Source organism: Diabrotica virgifera, chromosome 4 (genome assembly GCF_917563875.1).
Source record: "Diabrotica virgifera virgifera chromosome 4, PGI_DIABVI_V3a".
NCBI lineage: Eukaryota > Metazoa > Arthropoda > Insecta > Coleoptera > Chrysomelidae > Diabrotica > Diabrotica virgifera.
In genome coordinates, this window is record NC_065446.1 from 69,996,428 (window position 1) to 70,009,527 (window position 13,100).

The 13,100-nt window shown below is 31.9% G+C and overlaps 1 protein-coding gene across 1 annotated transcript in view; it reads right to left on the bottom strand.

The window, feature by feature from the left end:
* LOC114324821 (ATP-binding cassette subfamily C member 4) overlaps positions 1-13,100 on the bottom strand; it is a 258,504-nt gene that overhangs the window by 17,984 nt on the left and 227,420 nt on the right. Inside the window, exons 14-15 of the mRNA XM_050648247.1 lie at positions 10,990-11,220; positions 5,183-5,484 (exon numbers count right to left, since the gene is read on the bottom strand). Of these exons, the coding sequence (XP_050504204.1) occupies positions 5,183-5,484; positions 10,990-11,220 (533 nt within the window). The remainder of the gene's footprint in view (positions 1-5,182; positions 5,485-10,989; positions 11,221-13,100) is intronic.

Sequence of the window (13,100 nt, forward strand, 5' to 3'; positions counted from 1 at the left end):
CAATTGTTTTTTCAAAGAAATTTCATCAAACATTAACACACAAATTTTTTTCCACTCATCCATTGTCACTACTTTTTTCTTCAACTTGTCAATTAAGGAAATGTTTAAACCAGTTATTAATTTTATGACACGCAACCAAGTTTGAATTGTTTTTAGTGAAGGTAAGATAAAGTTAAGAGATCTAATTAAAAATTTTTAACAACTAGGAGACTTATAATAAATGGCCAGAGCTAAATCCTTTTCATTGTGACTCCATTGTGAACGAGTTTTGTGTGAAAACTGCATATTAACAAAAGTGTGCACGTATATGCTTTTATTTTCTAACAGTACCTCTATCATGAATTTGGCTGCCGATTTTCTGTTTTTTGTTGTTCTTCTACAACGCTGACTGTTCTTCTGACGGCACCTCTTCTTTAAAGCATTTACTTGATACTCCAATTTTTTTACCTTCTCCGTCAATTCAGTTTCAAGCTTTGTGGGCAAATTAATATTAAAACTGGAAATATCACTGAGACTACTACTTGATCTCTTAGACGATGGAGTTGACCTAACCATACAATCGCCACTTGTAGATTTTTTACGTTTCGTACCGCAATAAACGTATGTAGAGCATAATACTGGTGGGGTATCACCTAAAATAGGTAATCATTGAAATGTATGTGTAATAATTTTAATTAAAGCAAAACAAGCATCTCCGTTATTTTTGGAGCGATACTAACAACGCATTCATATTTAAAAAAAATCTCTTTTGATTTAATTGTATAAAAAATATATAAATCACTCAATATCAACTGATTTTATATAAAATATATTTTAATAGTATTATTCTCATTGACAAAGCGCATTAGGCAAACATAAAAATATTTCCAAAGTTGAGTACTCACCTAAATCAGTTGCTAACTGTGCACATTTTAGAGGAAGAGCATTTTTCCTTAATAACTTTGTTTGGCCACTTTGGTAAATATGTTCCACTGCATAATGATGCTGGCAAATTACCCTCTGCTTCAGGTCACTGATATCCATCAATATAATATCAATATTTCCGCAGTTTTTTGCCAAATTTTTGTGCGCTCTACTAGTCCGTTCTTTAACGGTAAAATATTGCAAAACCTCTAAATTTTAAAGAACCGCTTGGATTGACATGAAATTTGGCATACACATAGCTAACAAGTCAAAGAAAAAAAGTGATATTGTGCCGATATGTGCTTTTGCCCTGGGGGTGGTTTTCACCCCCTCTTATGGGTAAAAAAATATTCGTCCAAAGAAAGTCAGGAAATGGATAAACTGGCTAATTTTAAGTAACTTTTGTTCTATAGAGTTTTTTCACTAAGTCAATACTTTTCGAGTTATTTGGCAGTGACTATGTTCATTTTTTCAACAAAATAACCACGCTTTTAGACGGTTTTTCGCAAATAACTCAAATAGTAAGTATTTTGTCGAAAAAACATTCTTAGCAAAAATATAGCCTGTAAAAAATTTAAAAAAGTGGTGTATATATCACGTCTCTACACCTAGTAGAAGCAGAGTTATAGCTAATGAAAAATAGGTTCATATTCGTAAAATTCCAAATGGAATATTTTAACGTGAAATAACCAAAAATGAAGCACATTTCGGGGAAAACTCATTACAACTTATTTAAAGTGTTTAAAAATCTTCATTTTTGTTTTATAAAAAAAAATTCTAGCATCAAAATTAAACAAGTTACGCTCAAAATAAAGTTAGTCCCTTTTGGTTTTGGTAAAAAAATCGAGAAAATCACCCCCTAATTAGCATCTTAAATGAACTTAATCGTTACGACTTCACAAGTTTCTTGACTTGTGTATATATTGTTTATATGATCTGTAAGTTTCATCAGTTCTTATTATTGAAAGGGCTGTAGTTAAAAGGGGTTGAACGAGTCACTGATCACGAATGTATGCAAATTTAGAAACACCAAATCTTAATCAAGACTATTTTTGTTTTTCGAGATTTTTGGTATCTCTAACAATTTTGTAAGTTATTTTGAAAAAAAGCATATTTTTCAAAATTTAAATTTTTAAAAATTTTACTTTACAGATCATATAAACACAACATAAGTAAAATAATTTTTGGAGCGGTGACGATTAATTTCATTTAAGTTGCTAATTAGGGGGTGGTCCTCCCGATTTTTTTTTGCAAAAACATAAGGGACCAACTTTATTTTAAGCGTAACTTGCTTAAATTTAATGTTAGAAACTTTTTGTAAAAACAAAAATAAAGCTTTTTTTAAACACTTTAAAAAAGTTATAATGGGTTTTCCCCAAAAAGTGCTTAATTTTTTGGATATTTCTCGTCGAAATATTCTATTTGAAATTTGGTGAATATGAATCTATTTTTCATTGGCTATAACTCTGGTTCTACGAGATCCAGAGACCTAACGCGTACAACATTTTTTTTTTACTTTTTTATAGGCTATATTTTTGCTAAGAACGTTTTTTTCGACAAAATACTTATAGGTCTGGATCCCGCGTATAAAAAAAGTTGATTAATAGCAAGCTGAAAATTTGTTAATAGCTTAAGGGTGTCGAGTCGGACAAACTTTGATATATGGGAACACTGGAACAGGGGCAGTTTTAATTGTGGAACAGCTTAAAAATTTGGAACGGTCAGACCACGAAAACGGCACATTTATTTTGTCCGACAGAACAGACTTAAACTCTCCGAACAGAGATTAAACTCTCATGCAAAAATCAGACTGCTATTTATCACCTGTCATAATTCTCTAATAGAACTAATAGAATAATAAAGCTCTATAGAACAAAAGTTACTTAAAATTAGTCAGTTTACCCATTTCCGGACTTATTTTGGACATATATTTTTTCACCCAAAAGAGGGGGTGAAAGTCACCCCCAGGGAAAAAGCACACATCGGCACAATATCACTTTTTCTCTTTGACGTGTAAGCTATATGTATGCCAAATTTCATGTCAATCCAAGCGGTTCTTTAAAATTTAGACCAAAAACCGTGAAAGAATGGACTATACGTCTTTCAGGGGATATTTAAAGAAAGATATATTATTATTTGTTCCATCGTTTCTTTCAAAACATCCCGCGTAAACACACTTATGCGTTACAGAGGCCATTTTATCTAAAATGTGAGTCCTTTTTTAAATTTTGCTATAACTTGTCACAACACTTGTCACAGATAATACACCTATAGGGTAAGTTCGGCCCTGACACTACTCCTACCTCCTCGCAAGTCAGAGAGGGAATGAGAAATCTCGATACGGTTTTCGAGTAGCGCCATCTAGTTGTTGATACGTCTTTCGGTTACCAAGAGGTGAGCTATCTAGAGGAATATTTATAATCAATGGTACTGATGACGAACATGGCCAGTTGTTAAAGTACCTAACTTTTTTATTATCCAACATAAGCGAATGAATCGAAAGCCAAAATGTTAAGAAAACCTGAGGCTATAGTTGGGTTTTTAATTTCAGTATTTTATAAATGATAGAATAATCCACAGGGTGATGTGAACTTTGAGAAAAAAGCACAGTTTGATTCGTACACCCGGTATACAATGACAGTTTGACTGTCTAGCAATAATATTATTACAGCGATATTGTCAATGAATAAGGCTATAACGTCGTAAAAAATCGCTTAAATCGGACAACAGGTTTAGGAAATTCGGAACATCAAAAATGACCAAATTTTTAGTGGATCGATTGTTTTGCACCGCAATAAGGTTCTCTTTGTAACTTCAAACTTTGTGACTCAAATGGTATTTCTCTTTTAACGTTGAAGAAATAACTACCTCATAACAGTGACGGATACATCACACCGAATTTACGTAAATAGTTATGGGCATTGTTATCCCTGAGAGTTATCTTAACTTTAACTCAAACGTTAAAGATAACTTCGGTCATCCATCACACGGCTGATTATTATCAAAAACCGAAAAAATATTTTTTAACACACTGTATCTTTTTCCATGGCTACTGATTCTAGCCAAATATCTATTCCAATTGTTATAACTCACCCTGTATAGTAATATACAGGGTGTCCAGAAACTCTACCGACAAACGAAGACAGGAGATTCCTTAGATAATTTTAAGATATTTTAACCCAACTCACCTAGTCCGAAAATGCTTCCTAAGGGAGCTAGAGCTCTTTGAAGATGGCGTCTTGTAATTAGTTTTTCTTAAATAACTCCGGAACGCTTCTATTGAGAAAAACGAAAATTGGCATATAGATTTATCTTCCAGAAATAAATTAATTACATGCATTGCGAATTTCTAGTACCGGTCATAGGCGTCCGTTTTGGGTAGGGCAACAGTTATTTTATCGCATAACTTTTTTATTTTTAATTTTCAAGCATTTTTGACTCTGGATTATTAAATTGTGAGGTATTCTACAACTAAAAGGTACTCTTGTTTTAAGTCGATAGGATACGCCGTTTTGTAGAAAAATCGATTTGAAAATTTTACTTTTTTGAATTTACAAAAAAAAAAAATAAAAAAAAACTGTTTAGAAATCTGAAAACTGGTACGTTTATTTATATTTCAAATATGAATCGATTTCATTAATTACGAACTTCTAGTACGGGTCATATGCGTCCGTTTTGGGTAGGTCAACGGTTATTTTATCGCATAACATTTTTGTCTTTAATTTTTAAGCATTCTAGATTCTAGTACTAAAAGTTACTCTTGCTTTAAGTTGGTAAAATATACCGCTTTTTTTGAAAATTTTTTTTTCAAATTCAAAAAACGAAAAATTTTCAACTCGATTTTTCTAGAAAACGGTGTATCCTACCGACTTAAAAGAAGAGTACCTATTAGTACTAGAATACCACACAATTTTATAATCCAGTGTCAAAAATGCTTAAAAGTTAAAGACAAAAAAGTTATGTGATAAAATAACTGTTGACCTACCCAAAACGGACGCCTAAGATCGGTACTAGAAATTCGCAATGGATGGAATCGATTCATCTATGGAAGATCAATATACGTACCGATTTTCGTTTTTCTAAATTGAAGGGTTCTGGAGGTATGTAAGAAAAACTAATTACAAGACGCCATCTTCAAAGAGCTCTAGCTCCCTTAGGAAGCATTTTCGGACTAGGTGAATTGAGCTAAATTGTCTTAAAATTATCTGAGGAATCTCCTGTGTTCGTTTCTGGGTAGAGTTTCTGGACTCCCTGTATATTTGCTCATATTTATACGTACCTTCTCGCCAGAATTTACTTCTATATTTAAATCTTTCAATACAGGTGGAAGTTCTGGAGCATATTTTAAGTACGTATTCTTAAATATAATTCTTCCTTTTTCGGGCCAATTCCTTGGTGGCTTCTTGCCAGGTAGCGTTTCGAAGGGCCCTTCCTTATCCAGTTTAGTATATTGCAAAACTCTTTCTACGCTAATCATATTACTCGCCACTTCTGCACTTTGTCGCACTCCATATTGTACCATGCCCGTTAATATGAGACTTTGAGATATGACCAAGCCCACGTTTGCACTTAAAGTATTTTCTAAAAATAAAAAAAGATTAGATTGCAAGAATCAGCTAATACAACAAAAATGGATACAAAACAGAATACCAGATGATTGGAACAGAGGTATAATAGTACCTATAATATAAAAAAGGAGATCAGGAGGAGTGCGAGAATTACAGAGCAATAACTTTATTGAACACCGCATACAGGGTGTTTCGTTGGTAAAATAACATACATTAACTGTAGAAAGAGGACACTTAAGTAAGCGGCCTCAAAAATACCATATACAATGGGTCTTACTACATTAATAACAAAGATACTAGGTGTTTTATCTATTTTGCCATTTTCTTATTCGGTTCATAACTTTTTAACCACATAAAAAATTCAGGTTCGGATTAAAAAATATTGGAAAAATGTCCCGACCCAAAAACAATACATTGTACATTAAATTTTTTTAAAATGGATTTTGCATTTGAAAAGAGGATGAAAAACTAAATTTAGTGGTATACTTTCAATTTATACTTTCAAGTAGAAAAATTGAAATACGACTTAAAACTTGTTAACAACACTGTATATTTCTTTTATATTTAGCACGCGAATATTCCTTAATGTGTCCAATCAATAAATTTATTTACAATTATAAAAAATCCAGGGCCGGATTAAAAAATATTGGAAAAATGTTTCGACCCAAAAACCGCCCTTATATTAAATTTTTTTAAATGGATTTTGCATTTGAAAAGGTGATAAAAAACTAAATTTAGTGGTATACTTTGAATTCTCGGCAAAATGATTTTTCTGGTAAAATTTTGAATTTGAAGTCTGAAATTATGAGAATTGCAAAGCTCGAAGTAAAAAAATTAAAATGTGACTTAATTTTAATTAATACCATCATTTTATCTAAATTGGTAAAATATTAACATTTCAGTGTTTTTTATTATGGCTACAAATAATTCATAACAAATATTTACCTTTAATTAATGAATTAATAATCCGAGTCCACAAAAATACATAATTTTTGATCAATGAACTATATTAAAAATAAAAAAAAATAAAAAATCTGAAAAATAACTTAGATGAAAGATGAATATTCGCTAATAAACTATTTGTCACACATGATAAAAAACACTGAAATGTTAACATTTTACCAATTTAGATTAAATAATGTTTTTCTACGAGCCTGCAAAAATGTCTACTTTCGCGCACGCATTTTAGTTCAGAAAGTTTCACTTTTCCGCACGCGTGTTACTTTTCCGCATGCGTGTTACTTTTCCGCACGCGTCCTAATTTAGATATGTTAATACGGCCTTAAAGTAATTATAATACATGCAATAAACTAATATTTAGATATTATTTACTAATTTATTTCAAATATATCTTATTGTGTTCCTGTTTTAATGAAATTAACACGACAATTCGATGAAATAAAATTATTTTGACATAATATTCGAAAGTCAAATCGGTAGACAATAACAGTCGTTTTGAATCATCGTCATGGAAACCAAGATCGTCGTCATGCTAACTAATTATATTGAAAGTTTGGTTTTGACAACCTTGTCAAAGAATTAATTTTTGTATGTATTTTCATATTAATTAAATTGATTAAGATTTGGTAATTTTTTAAAGACTCTTAGAAAAAATATTATTCCTAACGCTTGCAGAAAGTCTCTTTTCCGCACTCGACTGCTTGCCGAACTCCCTCTTCGCGTCGTTCGGCAAACTGCAGTCGCGTGCGGAAAATAATGACTTTCTGCACTTGTTAGGAAAATAACTATATTCATTAAAATTAAATCGTATTTTAATTTTTTTCTACTTCGAGCTCTCGCAATTCACATAATTTCAGAATTCAAATTCAAAATTTTAACAGAAAAATCATTTTGCTGAAAATTCAAAGCATACCACTAAATTTAGTTTTTCATCCTCTTTTCAAATGCAAAATCCATTTTAAAAAAGTTTAATATACAGTGTGTTTTTTTGGGTCGGAACATTGTTTCAATGTTTTTTAACCCGGCCCTGAATTTTTTATAATTGTAAATAAACTAACTGATTGGACACCTTTAAGAATATTCGCGAGTTAAATATAAAATAAATATACAGTGTGGTTAAGAAGTTGTAGGTCGTATTTCAATTTTTTTTTCTACTTCAAGTTCTCGTAATTCACATAATTTCAGAATTCAAATTCAAAATTTTACCAGAAAAATCATTTTTCCGAAAATTCAAGGTATACGAATAAATTTAGTTTTTCATCCTCTTTTCAAATGTAAAATCCATTTAAAAAAAATTTAATATACAGTGTGTGTGTTGTTTTTGGATCGGAATATTTTTCCAATATTTTTAATCCGGACCTGGATTTTCTACAATTGTAAATACACTAATTGATTGTACACCTTAGAGAATATTTGCGTACCAAATATAAAATAAATATACAGTGGGGTTAAAAAGTTATGAACTAAATAAGAAAATGGCAAAATAGATAAAACACCCAGTATCTTCGTCATTAATCAAGTAAGACCCATTAAGTATGGTATTTTTGAGACCGCCTAATCATCCTCTTTCTACAAACATAATAAACATGAAACTTATATTATGCATTCATTTTTTTAAATGTTAAAGGACTGAAAATAAAGCAGATAGCAAGTTGAATTTTTTTTTGCTTATAGAAGTGTACTGTACCTTTCATTTGCCATTTGCAAAATTAAAATCGATTAATTACCACGGCGCCAGGAAATTTTTTAAATAAACATTAATTTTTGATGCTACGCGCAGGACAGCGGTGTTCGATTCACACAAGTTGATTTCCACAAAAATTTCTTCCAATCTTTATCTAATATATTATTTTCTTACTCTATATTTTGTTGTATTTTAATATTTTAATTCCACAAAAATCAAACTAATTTTATTATTGTTTGTGAAATATTGTTTAAACAATTGCATATGTTTAAAAATAATAAACTTTTATTCTCAAGTTAAAATATATGAACAAAGAAAGTTTTTGCTAAAAAAAGTGTTATTTTAAAACATAGAGAATGTGTTATTTTGCAATAAACAAATTTATTTATTTATATCGAAATGTAATAAAAATTAAAATGTATTAATCATTATCAAAGGTCATTGGAATGCCCAATCAGATCAAACTATCCGCTGTCCTGCGCGTAGCACCAATAATTAATATTTATTTAAAAAAAATCCTGACGCCGTGGTAGTTAATCGATTTTAATTTTGCAAATTGCAAATAAAAGGTACAGTACACTTCTATACACAAAAAAAAATTCAACTTGATATCTGCTTTATTTTCAGTCCTGTAACATTTTGAAAAAATGATTTTTTCTTGCGAAAGCTGGATTGCAAAATTAATTTTGCAAAATTTATTGAATCCATCTTAATGAAATTTACAGTATTGTTTTACTGTGTCATAAAGTTTTTCTGGGTGAAATGTGAAGGTCCTAAGTGTAGCATAAATGGTTGAAAAACGTAAAATGCGAATACTTGTTTTTGTATGGTTTTTCGCAATTATTGCTATTTTGCAACAAGGGTGACTATTTTTTAAATTATTAACCAATTTTATAATGTAGGAAATATAATTACGCAACTTTTATGTCAGTACAACTTTTCTCGGAAATTAATACTTTTAAAGTTATAATCAAAAAACGAAGAAAAAAATCGAATTTTTCCTTAATTTTTTGACATTTTGATTATTTAAACAATGTTCCGGACCTTTTTGAGAGGGAGGATAACTCAAATATTATTATTTGAGTTATTTTCAAGCAATTTCTGCAAAAAAATTTGAGTCACCTCTCAACGTTCAAATGTACTAATATTTTTACAGATACGCCCTGGTCTATATTAGAACAGGTCAATAGATATTAAGTACCTGGGATGTTGGATCGATAGGAACCTAAATCCTGATCTAGAAATAAGATCGAGAATAGAACAGGCCAGAAAATCTTTCTCTAAAAAATCAAAAAACTTCATTGTGATTCTCGAATAAAACTTAGAGCTTCACGATACGATACAATATCGATACTTTTTAAGTATTGAGTATTGTATTGATTATGCCAATGAAGTATCGTATCGAGTATCGATATTGGCAATACTTTCTTATAAAAATACCGTATTGATATTGATTTCGATATGATATCGATATAATACTCGATAAAATATCGACATAAAAGGGATTATACATCTGAGCTGTGTAGGCCCTTTATGCCAACTTTTGCATGTTTGGCGAATGGACATTATTCTAAATATATTACGAATATTGCTTATAACTTATATGTATATTCTTATAAAGATTGAATATGGCTGAATGCTTCTTTGAAAGTTGACAAATACTTACTAATTCTGCATTGTTTAAAAACTACTTTTGAAAATAAAGGGAAATCCCCGGAGATTCGGAAAAAATCGCAATTCAGTATTTGTTAAAAATTATTTTGAGTCATCATCACTTACTTCCATAATATTGTCACAAATGCCACATGATATAAACAGTGTAATCATAACAGACATTTACTCACTCTCAAGAATTTTAAGTTCATGCACTCAAGTGTAAAATATTATAACAGCTGATGCTTGGGCTGCAGATCACTTATACTTTTATGTAATAAATAATTATGATCTAAATACCTATTCCACAAAATATAATCAAACAACTGTGGCGTTTTATTTTTTTTTCTCGATATCTATATTTTCAATAATATCGAGGCCAGCGTATCGACAATGCAAGAGTATTGTATTGATTTCAGATAATGAGTATCGTATCGACATTAATATTGCTAAGGTATGTATTGTATCGGTATCGTATTGGGTTTCGATACGATATTAATACAATATCGATATTTTTATCGAATATCGTGAAACTCTAATAAAACTCAAAATTCGACTACGTTTATCAAAATGTTACGTCTGGTCGACTCTTCTCTATGGAGACATGAACCCTAAACATCCGACAATGGACAGGGCTAAATTGTGAACAGCTAATAAGAACAGTGTGCAAAGTACAGATTGCCATGATGGTCGCCAACATCCGAAACGAATAGGCACTACAAGAAGAAGAAGAATAAGAACAGCTGAAGACAAACAACAGTTAGTAATTGTATTAACCAACCTTCATTGGGAAGAATTGTACATATTGACAAATCAAATGAAATATTGTGCAAAAGCAGGGCAGAAAAAGGGAGTCGGTGGTATGATAATGAGTGCGAGATGGCAACAACAGCAAAAACCATAACAGATAAGACCAATTTTGATATAACGACGAGAATCTACTTGGTATCGTCGAGAGACAAATACTTTTCCAGGACCCTGAAACGAGGCACAGAAATCACAAAATCCAGGCTGTAAGTCATTTATTTACAGGCAAACAGATTTGACTGCAACCCTCAAGGTCACTTGCACCGCATAAACGAACGTCTGTCGTGTCTTCTCCTCGCGGTTACAGATAAATCAGTTTTACTATAAAGTACCACATCTACGCACCGGAATTATTACATTTTCGATAAGGATTGTATATAATTGTACACGTCGTCCTATAACAAAATAACTTACCTGTTCTAAAAAGAAGAAATTGGTAAGTCACAATCGCCAAGAAAAAGCAGCTCATGACATCCAAATAAAATCCAAAAGCGGTACTGCTGACTATAAATAAGTACCACGTGCTGGTGTGCTGATCTTGTAGGATATCAAATTCTGTAGTTATCATTTTTTCAGCGTTTGAGGCTCTAATTGTTGTTATACCGTATAGTGAAGCCGATATGTGGGAAAACACCGGAGCTCTTGCTAAAAATAGTAAGTATTTTATATACAGGGTGTCCCAAAAGTAGCGGAGCAGTCGAATATTTCGCGAAATAAACATAGGATCGAAAAATTAAAAAACACATGTTCAATAATTTTCAAAAATCTATCGAATGACACCAAACACGACCTCCGACTCCACATCCTGGAGGTGGGGAGGGGGGGGGTGGGTCACTTTAAATCTTAAATGGAAACCTCCAGTTTTATTGCAGATTTAGATTACTTACGTAAAAGTAAGCAACTTTTATTCAAGACATTTTTTCGAATTGTGGATAGATGGCGCTATAAACGGAAAACATGATTTATCGTGATACCATAGGCAAATTATAGAAACGGTCTATCTCGAGAAATGCACTTCCAAATGAAAAACCAAAAAATACCTTTTTAATATTTTTCAAAAAGCTACCGAATAACATTAGACATGACTTTTCACCCCACCCCACTTCTTTAAAATCTTAAATAGACACCCCCATTTTTTATTGCAGATTTGTATTCCTCATGAAAAAATAAGTAACATTTATTAGAATTTTTAAAAAAATTGTCAATAGATGGCGCTATAATCGGAAAAATACTATTTATTATCGCCATCTATCAACAATTCTAAAAAATGTTTTGGATAAATCTTAGTTATTCTTTCATGAGAAATCTAAAACTGCAATATAAACTGAAGGTTTCCATTTAAAATTTTAGAGTTACCCCCACCGTACCACCAGGGTGTGGATTGGGGGGTTGTGTATGGTGTCATTCGATAGGTTTTTGAAAAATATTAACCATGTGTTTTTTGGTTTTTCATTTGGAAGTGTATTTCTCAAGATAATATTAAGGTACGTATCCATACGTGGGTGCTCCGAGCTCGGTGTAGCTGCTCAAATGGAAACGGCATGCGCTCCTCTACATATAAACCGCAAACCGGTTGAATCGAAGAGGGTGAGCGCCGAGCTACGAGCACCAACGTATCTGCTATGTGGAATGTGGAGGAATGTGCTCAACCGAGCACGGAGCACCCACCTATGGATAAGCACTTTTACCTTTAGAGCACTTCTATAATTTACCTATGTTACCACAATAAATCGTTTTTTCCGATTATAGCGCCATCTATCCATAACTCGAAAAAATCTCTCGAATAAAAGTTACTTACTTTTACGTAAGGAATTCAAATCTGCAATAAAAACTGGGGGTTTCCATTTCAGATTTTAAAGTTACCCTCCACCCCACCTGCAGGAGTGGAGTGAGGGGTCGTGTTTGATGTCATTCGATAGATTTTTGAAAATTATTGAAGACCTATTTTTCAGTTTTTCGATCCGATATTCATCTCGCAAAATATTCGACCGTTCCGCTATTTTTGGGACACCCTATATAAAGATTCGTTTTTATTAGTTTTTTTTACAAGAATTATTATGTACAGCTGCGGTCACTAAACAGTTTACACCTTCATGTTTACATTGTAATACTGTAAAATCGCAGTGTCGTACAGATTTGCTAAATTTCAAAGGGCTTGTCAAAAATTTTACGCGTGTTGAAAAATAAAATAAAAAGCTATTAAACGTGTCCAAAATACCTAGAATGCATTTGAATGATGCGCAAAAAACAAGATCAATTGCCAAACTCGAAGAAGGTTGGTCACTAAGGCAAGTTGCTGCAGATTTGAACGTGAGCCATATTTGCATATGGAAAATCAAACAAAGATGGGATTACTTTCCGTCTATAGCACGGTTGAGTAATTCAAAAGGGCAGAAGATATCCACAGAACAACAAGATGAGGTATTAGTAGATTATCTGAGGGAAGCTCCTTTTGCTACAGCTTGAAAAGCTAGAGAAGAAACAGCGTTGTCGGGCAGCATTCGCACTACACGCAGATGGATTAA